General features: G+C 42.5%; 1 protein-coding gene across 3 annotated transcripts in view; it reads right to left on the bottom strand.

Moving 5' to 3' along the window:
• Window positions 1-19,845, bottom strand: part of MAST2 (microtubule associated serine/threonine kinase 2) — a 184,635-nt gene that overhangs the window by 6,639 nt on the left and 158,151 nt on the right. For all 3 annotated transcript variants that reach the window (XM_050307179.1, XM_050307178.1, XM_050307180.1), the window contains 13 exons: window positions 19,085-19,223; window positions 18,525-18,657; window positions 16,984-17,149; window positions 15,792-15,893; window positions 14,165-14,287; window positions 11,882-11,991; window positions 9,316-9,470; window positions 8,006-8,310; window positions 5,208-5,423; window positions 3,167-3,393; window positions 1,510-1,632; window positions 650-786; window positions 233-420 (listed from right to left, as the gene is read on the bottom strand). In XM_050307179.1, coding sequence (XP_050163136.1) covers window positions 233-420; window positions 650-786; window positions 1,510-1,632; window positions 3,167-3,393; window positions 5,208-5,423; window positions 8,006-8,310; window positions 9,316-9,470; window positions 11,882-11,991; window positions 14,165-14,287; window positions 15,792-15,893; window positions 16,984-17,149; window positions 18,525-18,657; window positions 19,085-19,223 — 2,124 coding nt within the window. The remainder of the gene's footprint in view (window positions 1-232; window positions 421-649; window positions 787-1,509; window positions 1,633-3,166; window positions 3,394-5,207; window positions 5,424-8,005; window positions 8,311-9,315; window positions 9,471-11,881; window positions 11,992-14,164; window positions 14,288-15,791; window positions 15,894-16,983; window positions 17,150-18,524; window positions 18,658-19,084; window positions 19,224-19,845) is intronic.

Below are 19,845 nucleotides of genomic sequence, written 5' to 3'. Positions count from 1 at the left end.
AAGGATGTATGGATTTTCATTTTCAAATGAATCAATGAATGAAAATACATCCATCCTTAAGGTAATCAAAATCACAGCTGTCATTTACTTCCCAAAGAGACCTACTACCTGCTGCTGTGTATTTTATTTCCAAAATTAATCAATCGGCAATAGTCTTCTCCAAGCTTTTTTCCCCCCTGTTTGACTAGATTTTTTTTGGGCCTGGTTTTGTTTTGTTTCTTTTTTTTTTTACCTGAGTGTACAGACTCAGGAGTGGATCTGTAGCTCTGGGTTGGTGACCGAGGAGACAGGTTGTGAGTTGGAGAGCCAGGCACACTTTCTCCAGAGGACAGAGACCGGTTCAGTGACGATAAACTCCGGCTGGTGTGAAGTAACGATGCTTGTTTAGTGATCTTCCTCAACAGAGAACTCTTCTTCTTACTGTGGAAGAGCATTAAAATGGTGTTTACAAGCCCAAATGGTTTATTTACCTTTATTAGCACATTTCAGTCAATTTTATGTCACAGTTAGAGAGAAAAAAAAAATAAATATAAGAAGAACTAAAAGTATGTACCTGCTGGTACACATTATCTGCAAATGGATTTGAGAAGATACCTCTTACATTATCTTGGTTACCCTTTCATTTTAACAGAGAAACATCAAAACGAACCTTTCCTGACCATCCTTTGTTTTGCTCTTCTTGTTCCTACGAGCCATCTTGGATTTGTAGCTGGCTTTTCGAGCTGGACCAACTTTGATGGACGTGTTCTCAAATGGTGTGGTGGAGATGGACACTTTATTTCCACTCTGTCAGACACAAGACACAGAGGCATTGCTTAAAACATGGTTATTTGAAGCAGATCTGCAGGCTAAGCAGGTAGGCTGCTAGTTCAGTGCTGCCTGCCATTTTGTAATCCTTTGTCAAACTCCATTTTTCCCCTCAGCATTTCTACCTATCATTTATTAAGGAATTGCTGAGAGAGAGCCCTCGTTAGTCAGGCTTTCACAAATGATTAGCTCAGACCCCAGCTGGTAGGTAAAGCTTCCCAGGGCAGACAGAACACAGCATCTGACCTCTCCCATTGAGATCCCAAATGACTCAGTTTAATACTTGTAATACTTGGAAACTTGAACAAAGTGATATTCTGTCACCAATCCTATTCCCAGTGCTCTGACTGATGGCAGATGTGAGCATATCAGGCATCTATCATGATGAATCTGCAACACAGAGCATGGCTTGTCTCACTCATCTTAAAAAAATAATAATCCTGATTGCTCCTCTATTTGCAATACCAAAGTCTTCTGTCTCTTGGAATAGTCCAGAACTTCAGGGTTTTTTTTCTCTAAACAGCTTCTGCTCAGAGGAGGTATCAAACACAAGTCATTCACCTGGATAATTTTAAGACCAACCATTACAAAGCTGCTCTTAAATACCACCAGGTGCTGTGTACATACTTGTTATTTCAGACAATGCCAATTACCTACCTATGGCTCACATTTTCCAAAATGTGACAGTGCTGAGTTCCCTACCTTCAGAATCAGCTCCACCACCTCCGTGTGCACCAGCCCATGGACCGGCTCCCCGTTGACGTGGGTTATCAGATCCCCTTCCCGCAGTCCCGCTTCGTTCGCCGGGCCGCCTTCCTCCACGTGCTGGCAATGACAAGGGGATGATTGATTTGAGAAGGGGAAGGAGCAGGACTGCTGGCCCAGATCAGACTCAAAGCCCATCCATCCGTCTCACCTCCTGCTGCAGCCAGTGCCAGCTGCTTCAAGGAAGTGTGAGAGAAACCACCGACTGGCACAGCCAAGCACAAAACCCTGTGCTCTCCTTCCACTCCTCCCCCAGCATCCTGCCAGTCTTCCCCTGATCCAAGGCAGCCAGGATGGTTAAGCTGATCAAGAGACCAGCTCTTCCCAAAGCAGAAGGCTTAACACACTCTCAGAAGTTTTTAGCACTTACAAATGTTAACTAGATACTCTAGATTTACAGACAAACACTCAACCTTTTTCAATTTCTTTGCCATCCCAAATCCAGCATCCTTTCACGTACACGCTGGAACCCAAGGTGGCCAACAGATTTTTGACGAAGACTCTGTGCCATGTGTTTAAGGTGCCTACACTGCATCTCATTTCATTTTCCACTTTCCATCCCTTATTAACCTATCCAAACACCACATCTTTTCCCCTGTGAACACACTGCCTTTCCCCTGTCGCTGGTCAGAAAGGCAAACCTCCCTCACCATGAGGAGACAGATGCACTGGAGAATGCAACAACTCTCCCTCTAGCCAGAAAAGACTCCAAATGAGTATCTTGGTAAACTCAGCATTTTTCAAGGAAAGCAAGAGAGGGGCAAGGGAAAAAATGCAGCCTCAGGTTATTTCTCTACGTAAGAATGAGTGTTAAAAAATGACCAAAGCGTATGAAGTCCAAATTGTCTGATGAATACAGAAATACAAAGAACAGAATGGACCACTTTTACCCCTTACGGCATTCTCCCTAACCACACAATCCTAACAACACTGCTTCGGGGATTGGATCATTCCGAGAAGTCATCTACGCTAACAAAAAAGAAACACAGAGATCAAGTGCCAGAAGTAATGGGAGGGAAGCGATACAGTCATGGAAACCAGACCTTTTAGCACAGCTCACAGCTAAGCCAAGAGCTGAATCCCATGGCAATCAGCAAGGCAGCAGCGATGCTTTAAGGCTTGTAATCAATTCCAAGCGACTGCTTGGAAAACCCCAGCAGACTGAACTGATCAGAAGCAGGTTATAATCGCCAGCACGAGCCTGAATAAATTAGGCACAATGGGCCCCCATGCAACGACCCCCAGCAAAGAGAAAGAGGTATGTACACAGGAACATGCTTTAAAGTATGTGCTGCAGGTGAAAGAAGGTGGATTCATGTAACCAGGGAAAAAAAAAAAGGAAAGAAAAGTTGCTGTGGTTCTGTGATGGGCTTGAAAACTCCTACAGGAAAACCCAAAATGCTGTTAGTTAGTTAGTTAGATAGTTAGATAGTTATAAAGGGTTTTTCCCCCACCCCAAAAAGACAACTTTGGGTCTGAATAAGAAGAGAGAAAACAGGGTGGCAAAATACAACTTACAAAGCTAAATCCCACAACCCTGGCTAGACGCATTTCTGGCCCCAAGGGTACTCTTTTTAGCAAAGCAGAGACATACCCAGACCATGTGATGCACAGTGTAGATATCACTGTCACCCATATAGACGCGAATGGCACGGAGAGTGAAACCGTATTTCTTTCCAGCCCGATGGATGATGATTGGTGGTTTCAGGTTTGCGATAGCAGGAGAAAAGTCGCGGCTGGGTGAGGAGTCCCTCGAAGATGGGTTGGAGGATAGAGAATGAGGTGACATTGGACTGGCCAATGGAGAACACGTGTGGTGATCTACAGTGATGACACAAAGGTGAGCAAAAATTAGGAAACCAGGCCTCCAAAAGAGAGAAAATTCTTGTTAGAGAACAGCTAAGAAAGAAACCATCTCTCCCAGTGCTCTTAAAGCTCGTGGTTTCTTCACCAGAGCTGGGTTTGTCTGCAGCTTCGCCTAATTCATGCTTCATGATACAAAAATGAGCAGAGCTTTCAAAAAGGCACATTTGGAGATGTATATTTAATACAGCATCACTGCTCGTACAGGATTATGGTTGGGTCACAGTGTTTACTGCTTCTCTTTCCAGGATTTACAACCCACCATAAGCATTTGCCATGGGCACAATCCTGGAACACTCTGTTTCCAGGTTATGACATAATATCCTCCAACATAACATCAGACATCTCCATATCTCAGTGCAAGTTATACACTGGTGCTGAGATAAATCCAGAGCAGTTTGTATTACACAAAAAAAAATCAGTATGCAATCAGACAAGAACAATCAGACAGTTTTGGTAGTGTTTTAAATTCACAGGGGCAAAAATATTTAACCCTAAAAAATTAGCAACTGCAGGGACTTTGCTACTGGAGAACACCACCACAAGTGTATTTTAGAGTGAGTTTCCCAAACGAACAGCTGTGGGCTGAACTATCAGAGAAACTATCTGACTCTGCGTGCTAGTGGAACAACATCCACATTTTAAAATATGAAGCAAATAAAAAACTCCCATTTTAAAGTGAAGCTGGTCAACATCAGTAAAATAAACCCAAAGAGCAGGAATATTAAATGCAGCTGTAGAAGGTAATCTCTAATCCATTAAGAAACACCTGCTGAATCGCCCAGCACATATTTACCCGGCAGATGAGAGCAGCTCTGGAGGAACCCTTGCTGTGTGATTAAATACACATTTTTGAGATTTTCACAAGGGAGTTTGCAGTTTGAAAAGCAACCGATGCCTAAACCACAAGAAATGTGATGTGCATCACCACGAGGGTGCCAAGAGCAGGTGCATCCCTGCCTCCAGCTCTCTGGCTGAGGGAGGCATGTGGGCATAGCTCTGCCAGCAGGTTCTGCTGAGTTGGCCCAGACACATTCCCTGTTCCCATACAGGCAGGAACAGGTACAGCCCCGGAAATACAGCATGGTTTTATCCTCTGGAAAGAGGGACAAAGTCCCTGTGGGGAGAGCCTCCTCCTGCTGAACCAGGCTGTTGTAGCTCAGTATGACTGAGCTGTTCTCTAGGAGTTACCACCTGGCTTTGGGAATTGTAAAGGTTTGGCTCTGCTTGTAGACAGAGCCAGGCCAACAATGTAAGTGGTTCAGCTTTGACTGACTTAGTGAGTTATTTACACTATTCAGTTCTTGAACACTCAACCTCAATCAAGTTATCTGGAGTTTCTGAAACCTCCCAGTGCACGCACCAGAAATGCACCAAACACATTCTGTTCCCAAACAGCACCATAGTTTGCATGTGACCCTCCCCCCACAACCCTGGCCAAAAAATAGTACCTTGAGAGTTAAAATCATTCTGTGTCTCTACACCTCCTTGCTGCACCATGGTCTAGAGACCAGCTAGGAGCCAATTTAAACAAAACCAGGGAAGGAACAGGGCCCAGCTGCCATTTGCAGAAGCTGCAGTCAGACCACACACGCTCCGCTCCTGTCTGTGGCACAGCAGTGTTCATCAACCTGCGAGCAGTAAAAGTTACATCCCTCCCCTCCTGCCAGGCAAGGCATTATTCCAGGAGAGCAAATGGGGAGGATCTGTCTGCAGACCTTTTGTTTAGCGCTTGCAGATTCTGACAATGCCTCACTCAAGGCATTTCTTACCTGAGGGAATCAGGAGAGACAAGGCAGTAGCGGATGCTGATTTAATCACTTTATTGACAGGTCTCGAGGTACGTTTCTCCCCTGATTCCCCAGAGAGCAACCTGTGTCGTGCCCGCCGCACTGCCAAATCGCTGATGGCTTTTGGAGTGGTAAAGTCTGGGCCTTCATTGCTATTACTGCGAGCTCGTGGATCAGAGAAATCTGCAGTGCTCCCAGCTACAGTTTAAATTAAAACAGATTAGAACCACAGGGAATTCCTAACAGTCTATTCCCCTACAGGCAAAATACAGTAAATCAAAGTCATGTTTACATGAAGTCCAAGAGTAAATTTTCCTAAGAAGAAACCCCAGGGCTTGAATTTTTATTTACAGAAGTGATGTTACTCCGAATACAGAAAATTAGCGGCTCCCATTCTGTGGAAAAGCTCACTAATGAAATCACATTGCTCAGTGGCAGTTCCATGAATCCTAAAGCTGTGGTGCGGTTCCGCACGCCATTTCAATGGGATCGTTCACAGATGAAAACAGGTTTATGGAAAGTGCTCCATTTTTACAACCAGCAAGAACTGTCAATCTTTAAGTTAAAACTGCCTGTAATGTAAGAGCCGGGCTCTCCTGGAGTTGCACATAAAAAAATCCACTCTAAAAGAATACTAAGGTACTAAAGTCAAGGAGAGTAAAAATGTGGATTGCAAAGACAATCTTAATTTGCCCCCTTCTGTGCACCGTTGCAATTTAGTCTTGAATTACTTAACTGCTATAATTATATAGAAAATGCAAAGTAATCTTGAAGATCAGACCAGGCACGTAACAACAGCAGATACAGAGGGCTGGGGTGCTGTGCTCAAGTCCAGTGCCTCAGTTCCCCACGTGATACCTTAAAGGGGCACTGTGAAAATACAGTAATTAGAATTTACAAGGTGCTTAGAAATGAAAGTGGTGAGCATCACAGCAAGTCCACCAGGGAAATTAATCATTCTGTCTTCAAAGGCAAATTTTAAGCAGCGTGCAATAAATAAAGCCTAAGGGCCACATCTTGAACAATGAGGACAGAACAAAACATTGATCATCGTTATTTAAGTGGGCACCACCGCTCTGCATACTAAGTAAAGCAGGAAGTACCATGAAAATAAAAATTCAAAGCAGCATTCCCAGAGACCTCAGTATCAGGTGCCTGTTCAACATTTAACAACCACAGAGTTTCAAATCAGGCTCCCAGACAACGAAGAACCCGGATTTGGAGGCTGCGTGTGAAAAGGTGCCATGTACATTAGAGGAGTACTCTGAGACAGCAACAGGAACCAAACTCTTTCCAAGCCTCTGACTTGGGGACACCAAAGCAATGGTATCCCTGAATCCCACACACTAGATTAAAGACTGCTCTGATATATTAGGCTCAGGGGAGCAGGATGCCCAGGGGAGCTTCACGTCTGCCTACTTCCACTTGAAGATACTCAAATTAGCAGTGGAAGTGTCCTTGCCATTTTTAATAGCATGTTTCTAGGCTCTTAGCATGAAATTAGGAACCAAAGGTTCCACTTCTGACACCAAAGTATGAGGTAGCTTTTTCCTTTCACTCCTGCACGTTTTCCCATTGGCTTAGTGGAGAACACGATGCCAGCACCAGGCCTCTTTTGGGAGAGTGGGCCATAGAGGGGAATGAGACAATTCAGGATTTCACAGACTGGACTGCAGAAGAGCAATAATGAGATGTGGGGATCTTTGGCTTTACTCTGGAACAAATTTCCTGCAGGGATTTCCACCTTCTGCTGTCAATCCATCACCACATCTGTCCAGTGCCCTCCACCTTGTCCATTCTTGCTGCCGCTCAGTATCCCTTTCCTCTCCATTCCCAAAGCATCCACAATTGCTTTGCCTGCTTTCTCCCAGCAACTTATTTTCTTACCTAGTTAGTCTTTGTTATTCAACACTACAATCTAGGCCTTTCCCTAAATATGCTTTCTTTCTCAAATATTATCTTCTATTCATCTTCCCCACTCTCTTCTATTAATCCAAACTTCCCTTTTTTTTTTCTCCTTACTACTTCTTAGCAGTTCCCAGTTCTGGCCTCCTCTGTTGACAGGAACAGGCAACTTCATTCCCTGCCTTTCCTGTGCCCTGAAAGGGACATCAGCTGGGGACACTCCAGCACCCCAGTCCTGCACTGCCACAGGCCAGGGCACCATCACAGGGAAGGTCCAGCTCAGCCCAGTGCTGAAGAACAGTCCTAGATCAGTAAAAACTGCTGAGAAGTCAAACACTGACTTCTAAGATTCACTCTACTAAATTTAGGCTGACATTTTCTAAGCCTCCAAGTGACTGCATTTTGGCATATTTGGCTGTGACAGCAAATAGCAAGTCCCTGACACAAGCCCCAGCATATTTCAAGTCTCTACTCTAAACTCTTGGGATGAATAAAACCACATGAAGCAGGGATCTGTTGGTACGGTTGACACCCCATGTTCTGCAGCTCCAACTCAGCAGTGATCTGTTCTGACTAATGCCTCAATTAATGCTGCCTCAGGTAGGCACCCAGTGGCTGTAAGTAGGCACAGATCATATGGGTCTCGAGCACGAGGAGACCTAAATCGATTTGAAGTGACAGGACTGAAATCTAAGACGTAATTTTGGAGAGATGAAACCACCGCTGTCATTTCAAAGGCAAGCACATCCACAGAACTGCACTAAAATAACCACTTTAGCATGAGACAGCCCCATCACCCAGCATCCAGATCCAGTTTTACAGAGTTAACCTCTGACACGGCCTTTCTGGGCACCACCATCGCACCGGGCACGTACCTGTCAGCGTTGAGGCGCTGCTGACGGCCGTGGAGGGCGTGGTGGGTCCGGCCTCACCCTCCAGCTGCAGCTCGTGCTCCACAGGCTGCTCCGGAATGGGCACCGGCAGCCCCTCCCGCGACTGCACCGTGGACAGGAGCATCCCCTCGGACTGTGGCCTCTTGAGGGCAGTCCCCTCGTCCTCCGCGGAGATGGCGAAGCGGGGCATGTCGAGGAGCCCCGAGCAGCGCCGCCGGACCGTCAGGGGTGGGCTGGAGTCGCTCTCCGTGTGCGAGGATTCAGACATGGACAAGCGCTTGCGCAGGCTAAGAGAGGAACCAAGAGAGGGCCCCCCCAGTTAAACCAGGGGGATAACGAACCTTCACACATCCACAGCCAGTTTAAGCTTCATCACTGGGACTTAAAGCAACAAAGGCTTGGGGCACCACATGAGTTTAGAATTCCAATATAAATCGGTTGTTAAGCTTCTAAGAAAGGAAGGAATAAAACCAAAGGAAAATACAGTACAATGAGCACGATATTAAATATTATAAAAAATCACATTAAAAAATGCAAATCATCATCCATGCTCCTTTTGGAATTAGATGAATTTTATTTTTAAATTTGCTGTGAATTTGGAGCCAGGAAGGCCTGATGCAAGATGAAGTGCACCTCAGTGAAGAGTGCAATCTATAAAATATTTTTGTTTTTAATGGAGTCACACAGACTAGGTCACTGCCACACTTAATGCTCTTTCTAATGCCAAACATTAGTGTAAAAGCTTTACACTTCAAAAGCAAAAAATTAAAGATATCCCCTTTTTAAGGTAAGTTTAACAATTATTTTAGTAATGCTAGAAACAAGGTCTGTATGCAAATTCTGGATATTCATATATATTATGACATTTGAGCATAAGATTTTCAGGGCATATTCTGAACTTTTGAAACTCTGAACTTTCCTAATGGTTTATCTGCTTTGTAACAAATGGTAAAGGTCTGGCGATACCAGACTTTGGATTAATTTAAGAAAAAAACTGATGTGGGTACCTCTCTGATGTAACAGGCCTTTCCACAAATGAAACCTGTATTTAAGGTTAGAATACCTTTAAATTCATTTAAAGTACTTGCTACGAATTCAGAAGACGTTAGTTCTTAACTAGGTACATTTAAGGACTATATCACTTCCACACATTCATTTATAGCTATTCATTCCAGGCCTTTCCTGTGGAAACACAACATACTGACCTAACAACGGCCATAGAAAGTTTTGGCACAGGTTGGCCTTTCTTAGATGTTGTGAGAAACCAGAAGACTTAGTTCTCCAGAACTCACATTTCAGGAGACCCAATCACCCAGCTGCGGTCTCGGCTCTTCAGGCCACCAAGGCTGTCCAGCCTGTCGTCCTTCTCTTCGCTCAGGCTCCGCTTAGTTGGTGGTGGAGTCTTCCTCTCTTCGTGGATGGAGAGACGTTCCATGCTGCTGTAAACCTGTGTACACGAAACGATCCTTCTGTGCAGAGGAAACAAACCTACACAAGGCCTTTTCTGATCAAGGGGTAAAATCTCTTCTCAAATAGGAAGGTACTCCCTGAAAGCAGGAACTGGGTAACGTTCTTGGACCAAAAGTGCAGATGTGACATGCTCGAGGTGTGCCAGGGAGGAAAGGCAAAACGCAAGCCTCAGGAGTGCTAAACATGCTTTTCTACAATAGCACCCAACACCTCTCCTCTGAAAACACAACACAAATCCTAAAACTTTTAGAAATTACTTGATTTTTTGGTTGTTGTTTTAATGATTCTCAAATCTAAGAGGAACTACTGCTGAAGACAGCTCCACAACTCTCGAGGGCTGGCATCTGGATCTTGAAATCTTACAATACAAATTCACTCCAGTGATAGGCATCACGCTCATGACCCCATTTCATTATCATCAGTCTATCAGCATTGCCCCAAGCTCATTTCAGAACAAAAAAGTCCTGCCCTCCTCAAGGAATCTACTATAAGGCTGACAGCTTAATGAAAGTGCCTTTCTTGGTTTTACAGCCGTCTTTAAATAATTAAATGATTAAGCAAAAAAATCCATCCTTTTAAAACTACACTTGACTGTGGACCTAATTTACATAAGAAGAGATTAATGAAAATAATGTTATTAAAAATTCAGAGCATCAACAAGATAACTATTAATAAATCATATGGCTGAATTGTCAGACAAGAATTTCAAAATATAATGAGCCTTTTATGCCTCCCACATTACAAATGCTGTATAATTTTCCAGGTCTTTAAAAAAAAAAAATTCATTAAAAGTGAACTTTTTCTCTTTGTGGCAAAAACACTGAACCCTAAAGAAAAGCTTTAGTCTAACAAATGAATAATACTCATGGTGAGAAAAGGCAGATGAAAGAAACCCCTACGTACTCATGAGAACTTTTTCAAAACACCAGCTAATCCTCAGGTCCAATTTTAAACATACTTTTGATGATGCAAATCAGGAGCAACTCCATAAAATTAAGAGTAACTGTTATTTAAACCACTGTAGCCTGGTTGAGGACAAAGAAGAACAAGCTGGTCCTTAAAAACTTACTTCAGTAGTGGAAAACTGGAGGAACTGCCATGAAAAAATGAAATATCTTTCAGAGCTCCTAAGCAAAACTCCTACTCCCATCTCATTAAGAGGGAAATACAATTCATAGAGCAGCCAGCTTTAAAACAGCATTTCTTCTCCCTTCTCCCCCTCCCAATCATACTGTATTTTATCCAAGCTAACAGCGGAGCTGTACTATTTTAAAATGTCTATAATTCCAATTTTTTTATTTCAGAACACCTGAATGAGAATGAGAGACCTGTGCAGCCCTGAATCCAGAACATGTGGCTGCAGGGGACCTCCTCAGGGCTTCCTGCCCATTTCCCCACCTTAGAGCAGAACTCACTCTCTTCTAACACCCGACTGAGGTTTCTCCAACCTGTTCTTAAAAACCACCAGAGATGGAAACCCCACAAACTCCCCAGGCAATGTGTGCCAGCTCTTAATTACTGCTGAATATTGGGAGCTTTTTCTTACCATCTAGCCTATACCTCCTTTGCCCCCACCATTTTATACCAGTTCTGGGTAGGACAGGAAGGTCAATGCACTTCTTTCCTTCCAGCAGTTATGTATGGTTAGGTTTTATGTTTTGTAAGATCTCAGGTCGTTCTTGTTGCTTTCCTCTGGACTCCCTTTTACTGGTCCATGTTTATTTTCAAGAACATTGCCCAGAACACGCCAGAATACCCCAGCTATGGCCTTCCTACTGCTAAACCCAGCATGGAAACTGCCTTTTCCCTCAATAATTTGGCACATGTAACTCATGATGCACTATATGCCCAGAACCTTCTCTTTGAAATTGTCACCCTGCCTTTCATTCCTTAGGCTGTATTTGAGACAATGAACAAACCAGAGATGTAAACTTCACCTTTGCTCTTACCCTCTTTGATTTTAGACCATTATTTCAAGTGTCAGAATCCATTTTCATCCCAATACCATCTTGTCACCTCCTGGAAGGCTCTTTCAGAATGACACTGTTCAAAGCAAATAAGCTTTGGATACTCCCTGTGCCAGCATCCAAGTCATCAGTAAATCAAACTGTATCAGATGCAGAAGAGACCTCTGCAGTACCCTGCTTATGGGTGAAACATTAGGAAATACAAAATGTCATTCTCCAGTGACTCTGGTACTCACCTTCTAATAGGCCCCAAACTACCACAGAATAAACAACACACACAGTTTTTTTCTTTCCTCAGGGAATACAACATGCCATGCGATCCCACACACTATCCACATGATTAAAATCTACCCCATACAAAGCAATGGAACCGTGTTCCTCTCTAGATTTTTTTTCTTTCATCAGGTCAGCACGCTCCTACCTTGCTGAACCTCGGTGAGCATGAGGAGAACTGCCGAATTTCCACGTGATCGTCATCATTAGTGTCCTCCTCTTCCTCCGAATCCAGGTGTTGGTACCGTTCTGAACGGGCTGGGAAGCAGACACGGCACGTTGCATCAGTGCAGGGAGTGTTGATAACTCACACCTCAAGCATTCCTACTGGTCTGCTTAAAGAACTTGGAGTGTTCATACCCCATGCAGGGTATTTTCCTTAATACTGAAACATACCCAGCCTGTTTTGCTCATCCTGTGCAATAACCAGTGAATATCTCCTTGGCATTTATCTTACACCATCAGTTGTATCACATTTTTGAAAGCAGCTGATACTCAGAAGCTGTCTCATCCTTCATAGGAGGGATATTTCTTCCCTACAGCAAACAATCATATGGAAGGACACATGGAAACAATTCACTGTGCCACTTTCCAATAAACAGCTTTTTGACTGTACAAAGTCTGTCCTGCTTACATACTACTTACATAAAAATAAAAATATTTACCCCCAAAAATATTTCCTCTTCTCCCTCCTACAACTAGAAAAAGGATTAGATTTTGTGAAAGAAAATGGGCAAGCAGCCAATATGCAAAGCTATTTTTAATGCAAAAGTTTAAACTGCCTCCAAAGAGATTTTGTGCTTTGAGATTTGCAGCACTGGATTTCTAAGCCAGCCACACCGGATTTTGTAGAGTGGGCGTTAATAAGTTTGGCTACAGAAAGCTGATAGCTACACTGAGCCAAATTTGAGGCACCATATCAGCCAGAAAGCTACTTTTATAAATTCTAAATTTTTTTGCATTAGGGTTTATAACAGCAACGCCAATTCTTATCAGCGTCTTTGTGAGATATTTCCTGACATGAGAATTCCAGCCTTTATAAAGGACTCACATCAAAGTCACCCCAACAACCTGCTGAGCATTCCTGGGCACATGGGGGTTTACCATCATTCCCTATTTGACAGACCCAGTGATTTGCAGCCCTGAACACAACGTGGTGCTTTTACCCACCAGGATCTGCTCGTGGCTGCTCTACTGGGCCTCTCCCAGTCGCTGGCCCAAACCTGAGTGACCAGAGCTCAATTTTCCACATCCAGGAAGTCCAGTTAGTGGTGGGAACACCCCACCACCTTGGTTTCTACGTGTATGTCGTACCAGTACAACCTCAAGAGATTTAAAACCCACCTTTGTCCCCTCTGCACAGCTTGACTCAAATTGGTCTCTGCAGAACCACACAGAGATGTCTCAATCTTTCTCTCTCTCCCATCCTACCTCTCCATCCAATTCCTAATCTAAAAGCCCCTTCCCCAGACTGGAAGAGCACAATCTAAATCCCTTTCCCCGCAGCAAAGGGCAGGAGCTGAGCAAGAACGTGCTTCCTACAAACTCCACCAGTCTCATGGCCCAAGGATGGAAGAGATTCCATTGAAGTAGAGCAGAAATTTCCACAGCTCAGGGATCTGAAACAGCCCAGTACCATCCTGTTCTGCAGGTGGAGTAGGGGAAAGACCCCCTGACCAGTGACAAAGCCAAGCCCTTTCCACCTGCTCAGCTCCTCCAGTCAAATGAGAAAACCTAGGGAACAGAGGCTCTGGGAACAGAGAGCTATCTCCATCCCTCCCACGATGCTCCTCCCTTCTCTCCCAAGAGCGCTGACTCTGTCTGGTGCTTATCTTGAAATACCAGGAATCTTACACAGCACTGATACCATGGCAGTTCCCAGACATTTATACACACCAGACAGACACTTCACTTCATATCACATTAGAGTTAATAATACTAAAATTAAGTGATACACTTGCAGGGAAAATAATTTAAATTACTTTAAATCTCTTAAGAATTTTCCCTACATACTTGTCTTCAAGGTTTAGGGTTTGTTTTGATTTTTTTTTTAAAAAACATTTTTTGGCTGAAAACGGTCACTAGGGAAAGATCATATTGCTCAAAAACTCAAGGAATTTGGATTTACCAAATGCTTTGGAAGAAGTGTAATAAACCCAGCATGACAATGGCAGCACCTCTCCCCGCAGGGCCATGGCTGGCAGGACTACAGGCACCAGTGAAAGGCCAAGTGACTTCAGCAGCAACATTTTTTCATTCAAAATTAATTTTCCTTCAAAGAAACCTTACTTGGCATTCAAGAGAAACTTTTTAAAGTAATTTCCATCAATGGTTTTTATTCAATTTCTAACAATGACTTATCTCTAGCAATTTCAAAAATGAAATATGCACAAGAAATATGATGCCATTTAGGCTAAATCTTTAGTCTTACTGTCAAAATAGCTTGTGTCATCCTCAGATTCCAACTGTGGGATGAATTCAGCTTTCTGCCGAAGTAATCCATTCCAGTCCAAATCTTTAAAGAACCGATGCTGTTTCACTTCAAAGGCACTACCTGAAATAAGCATCTTTTATTGCAGAGTGTTTCTTTCAGCATTTGCATAACATGAAAAACAAACCTTAAAAATATCAAGAGCCTAAGAGAATGTACTCGAGTACATTTAAGTCACGCATTTTCCAGGAATTCTGAGAAACAACTTATCCTTTTACCAAAGTGGTCATGCAGGATAAAATCTGGACAAGATTTCCTCCTTCCCACCTCCTTTTTCTGTTTAACAACAACACATGACTAAACTGGGTGGAAGACAGCATCTGCTATTCTATTCCACAGAAAGCTGCAAGACTTAGAATGATTAACATCTTAATTCAAAGTTTCCAAATTCTAAATATCATCTTGTTCATAACTGAATAAAGAGAGAAAACTCTGAAAGGTACTTAGCATGTGAGTGACTCCACTGTTGTGAATAAACTCATTCATGTGCTTAGAACAAGGCAAGGGCTTACAAATCTTCCTGATTTAGTATCTTTTGTTATTAACCTCAGAAGCTTGGGTACCCAGAAGGAAAAACTAAAGACTGTCTACCAGTATACGCATTTTTTTCCCAAATGAAATTAATATTCATAAAAGATGTTACTGTCTTTTTTTAAAAAGAGAAGAAAGAGCGGAGGAAAAGAGATAAAAGGTTTGCTGAGTGCCAGTGGCACTACAACACACCAAGTGAAACAGCAGCCTCAGCATTACAGGTATATAAGAAATCAAAGAAATCAGTCCATCAACTCATTTTATAAGGCAAGAAACTCTACATCTTTTCCATGACAGCAACATCTTTCAAGTACATGGATTTTAAGTAGAGAAGAACATGTGAAAACCATCTGATATCATTATTAATTCATGATCTATTCATCACCCTTGTGTGCACAAGTCTGCTGAATACATGTGCCTTTTGGAATTTCATATATATATGAACCTCATATATATATATATATATATAAATATGTATGGGGTTTTTATTCCTGAAGTGTAGTTTTAAATTGAAAATCCCAAATTAAATCAAACTAATCCAATCAGTGAAAGAGGAGCTGTGCTGTGAAGCCACAGTGTTGCACAGATTATTTTAAAACAAGGGTGTAGCTGGAGATTATTTATGGTTATTTACTATGAGGAAATGAGAAGTGTTGCCTTGTAAAACTTTAAATCTGACATTAGAATACAGAAGGACTGACATATATATCTCTGGCTTAGCCAAGAAGTTTATCAGATTTTTGCTGTATGTTTGGAGAATTCTACTGCACAGGCCTCTAGGAATGGCAAAGTTTTCATTTATTTTATTACACCCAGGAATTCACATCCATGGTGGGGATTAAGTCCCTAGTGGAAGAGAATTTCAAAGAAATCCGATTATACACTGTTCAAATGGAGACACAACCCTCAAGCCCATAATGGAACAGCACAAATCAGGGAAGTTATGTTGCCAAGCTGGCAGTGCCCCTTTCTTGTTTCCCAAACAAGACAGTGATATCTGCTTCTGGTCACATCCTATATGCACAAGGATCGTTACCTGTTCCCATTCTTTCCAGAGGATTTTGGCGGAGAAGCTTAGAAATGAGGTCCTGGGCATCTGGTGGCAGTGCATCATCACCTTCTGGCCAGGCAATTTCATCTGGGGACAAAAAGAGGCTTGACATTTTCTACCAGCTTCCTGACTAATTTGAATAACCATTCACATTCCCTCTAATGCAAAGTGCAGTGTTCAAGACTGCCCCAGAAGCGTAAATACCTTGAATTCAGCAGCTTGCATACTTAATATAATTCAGGCATTGACATTTTCCAAAATGCATAAAATTTAGCATCAGTTAAAGCTGCTGTCAATCCAAGCAGTGCTTGTGGAGGAAAAAAAAGCATTAAGGACTCTATTAATAAAGTATGAAATGGGACTTCCATGACAATCCATAAACAATGACAGTGACAATACTGTGGCTGTATCTCGTGCCCGCACATTCCACAGCTGTTATACTTGGAACAGAGAGAACAATTCACAGGTAATGATTTCATGCATCATATTTAGTTCTTTGCTGAAATTTGCTTTTTACAGAGGACATTTGCCAACTGTGTTAAAAATTTACTGTTTCAGAAAGCATTCCCAATAGGAAATGTTTTCACTGGCATATTCACTGAGTGAACACGAAGCAACAGTCACAAAGCAAGCAGGAGACAGGTTTTAAAAGGCTCAAGAAGTGAAGGTAACAAGTGCAACAGCTTCAATGTATTGTACTTAGAATTTCTTTTTATTTCATTTATACAAAATTACTAATTGACTGGCTTTTGGACCTACAGAAACAATAACCAAAATCAGACTGAATTAGACCAGTTGGTGGCTGCTCCTTTCATGTTCTCCATCAAAGAATGGAGAATGGAGCATTAACTTAAATGGAGAATTAACTTAAAGTTAAAACACAGAGCAGAAAAATCCCCAAATATTTTTCTTCAATCCCACAAGGATTTGTATGACTCCCACACCATGCACAACGACAGAACTATGCACCAAGATGCTAAGCAACTCAACAACATTCCATAGTTGAAATCAGATGGATGCTACTTTGACCCAGAAAGTTAGAAATGCTAAAAATTAAACCCCATTACTTTATACCTACTCCTTCCTGACTAAACTGAGGACCCTCGATCTCTCCCAGGTTTTACTTCACAGCACGCTTTGAAACCCCTTCAGAGCCAGAGCAGAAATACGTACATACCACTGATCACTTGTCCAAACAGCTCTTCAGGGGTGTCCCCAAAGAAAGGAACGCAGCCAACCAGGAACTCATACAGGATAATTCCCATGGCCCACCAGTCCACGGGCTTCCCGTAGCCCTGGCGCAGGATCACTTCTGGTGCAATGTATTCCGGAGTCCCACAGACCTCAAGAGAAACACGCAAGAAAGCCATAAATTTACAAACTGCCAAATTCACGTCAAAGCTTACCTCTGTGTTTTTGGTTTTTTTTTTCTTTCCCCCTCAGAGCTTCACAAGGAAGTTATTAATGTTTTGCCACTAACCACTTAATGCTGTGAACTACTTCCATGGAGCAAGAGTCTGTATTTGAAGGACACGCTACCCTGCCTGCACAGAAATAACACCTCATGAAATGAAATGTTCCTAGTGTGGACATGCCAGCTAAGTAGTTCTTTGGTGCATGTAAAGTAAAGCATATGGGGAAAAATGCATATTCTGTGTGTTTAGGTCTGTCTGCTTGATGGATGTCTGCTGGCACAGCAACAGCTATCAGGAGCTGAGTTTTGACAAACCTCTCACATTTCTGTGCTAGCAGAATTTAGTTTCACAGATGCAGAATTAGCAGCACAGCATGATTACACACTTCAGCCTTAAACTTGGGAGGTACAGCTGGCATGGACAACAGCTAAGGAAATCACATTGGAAGATCTAAGTTGCCTCGGGCTTAGAAGCAGCAACAAGAATAACAAAACAGTTATAAAAAAATACAACACTGCAAAGTGCAAGACCATGATCTAGTGACCAAAGAGTGTTCTGCTGGAAAAAGCACCCTTATTCAGAAGCAAAGGAAGACAGTAACACAGGATCATTATGAATTAACACTTGGCACAGCTAAAAAAGAAAAACTCAGCTCTGATCCCAGGTGTTTTCAGAGGAGTGAAGTATTTTTTAATCGCATTATGCAAGGCACTGGTGAGCCTGCACCCAGAACAGTTTCTGTCAACTATGCCCAGGAAAAAACAACTCAAACTGAAAGAGGTACTCAGAAGAGCTCTTCATTCATCAAAGGAAAATCTGTCTTGTTAGCTGGAACAACTTAGCTGGTTAAGCCTAGCAAAATGAAGGCTAAGGAGAAAAATGACCCTTAGTAAATATCAGGGGGATAAAAATCAATGTCTAAGCTATTAGACAAAATTACAAGAAACATACAGAAACTTGCCATGAACTTTTCAAGCACCAGAAGGGGGAGATCGTGGAACAACCTTCCAGCAAAACACATGTTACATCCCTAAACCAAATCCTGTTTACACCTGAACTGCTGTCTGGGCCACCCTTTCAATACCCTAAAGTAAAAGCTAAAATGCATCACTCCAAAACAAGAAGCTGAGGTAACAAACAATGACAATTTATGCACAAACATGAGAATGGACTTACATCTTTTCCTCCCATTCTACATCACACAGCACAGCGTGGAGACAGAGAGTGCTACAAACTCTGATTCCATCCCAAGACAGGATCCTGCATCTGATCCCACATCAATGGACAACATTTTTCAGCTTACCTGCTTGTCCAGGAATTCCCTGGTATCCTTCTCAATGTGTCCCTCATAAAGATTGGTTGTAAGACTCATTAACCCGATTTTGGACAGTCCAAAGTCTGTTAGTTTAATGTGACCCATGGAAGTTATCAGGAGACTAGAAGAAAGAGAAGTAAAATAATCCAACAGTCAATTAATTGTTTCACAAAAGCAATTTAAAAAACCAGAAGAACATGAGACAGCGCTAAGATCTCAGTGTTACATCCCCATTACACTCCTGGAAGAAACCTCCTATGCAACTGAGTATCACAGAGCAGCCAAGGCAACCAGGAATGAGACTACCTTCTGCCATAATTTCATCAGTGCAGCAACACCTCTGAGATAATATCTGAAGACATTCTTTCCACCCTTTCTCAGTGCCTATCTGGTTCTACATCAGTAGCAAGAGACTCCATAAAATCTCCTACATGTCAGATGGCATTGAAGACCTCTACTGTCTCGAGCACCCATGTCCTGTCGCCTACAGAGAAAGCCCCTGAAGGATTAGCTCTGTCCCTCCACCTTCTGAGGGGCTGAAGACTTACTTATCAGGTTTTAGGTCACGGTGAACAATCCCATAATTGTGTAGGTACTCCAATGCCAGAACAGTCTCAGCAAAATACATCCTTGCCATATCAACAGGTAGGGCACCAATGTTCTTGAGAAGCGTAGCACAGTCACCTCCTAAACAAAGAGTTGTACAGTGAAATGGCAGATGTCAGGAATTAAAAGTAGCTGTGGGTCTGCAAAACTAGATTAGATTAAGCTTTCTAAAGGCTGTATCTCTCAACCCTCTTAGTATGAATTCTGAATCTCTCCACACTCTCTTCAACTTAAACCAAATCTTAATCAACTTAAACCAAATACTAAAATCTTAGGAGAACTGAGATCCATGCATGTTTGGACTGGCTTTGCCCAAGAACTGTACAGATGCCATTTGCAAACCGTAAGCAAGCCTTGAAGAAAGGGTAGCTCATGACTGCTTGGTCTCTCTGTAAGAAAGTCCTTTGCTTCCTAACACTGGGCTATTACTATCAATACAGCAATATATAGTTACTGATACAGAAATACAGTGATATATTATGTGTGGTGTGTATATACATTATATATAGTAATGCAGCAATATTCAAATATAATATAGTAATATACTATTTCTGATATGCAAGCTTCTTAAAGTAGTAAGTAAACACCTCCACAACTCCCAGCTGGCTCTCCCAACACATGCAGAGGCAGTCACCCCTTTGGACACAGTGGTAGACATGGAAATAAGTCTGTGGACCCCTGATTCAGGCTCCTCAAGGAATAT

This window comes from Myiozetetes cayanensis, unplaced genomic scaffold, assembly GCF_022539395.1.
Source record: "Myiozetetes cayanensis isolate MyiCay16 unplaced genomic scaffold, myiCay2020 scf12, whole genome shotgun sequence".
NCBI classification, from domain to species: Eukaryota; Metazoa; Chordata; class Aves; order Passeriformes; family Tyrannidae; genus Myiozetetes; species Myiozetetes cayanensis.
The sequence above is the reverse complement of the archived record's forward strand: the minus strand, read 5'-3'. Positions and strand labels throughout refer to the sequence as shown.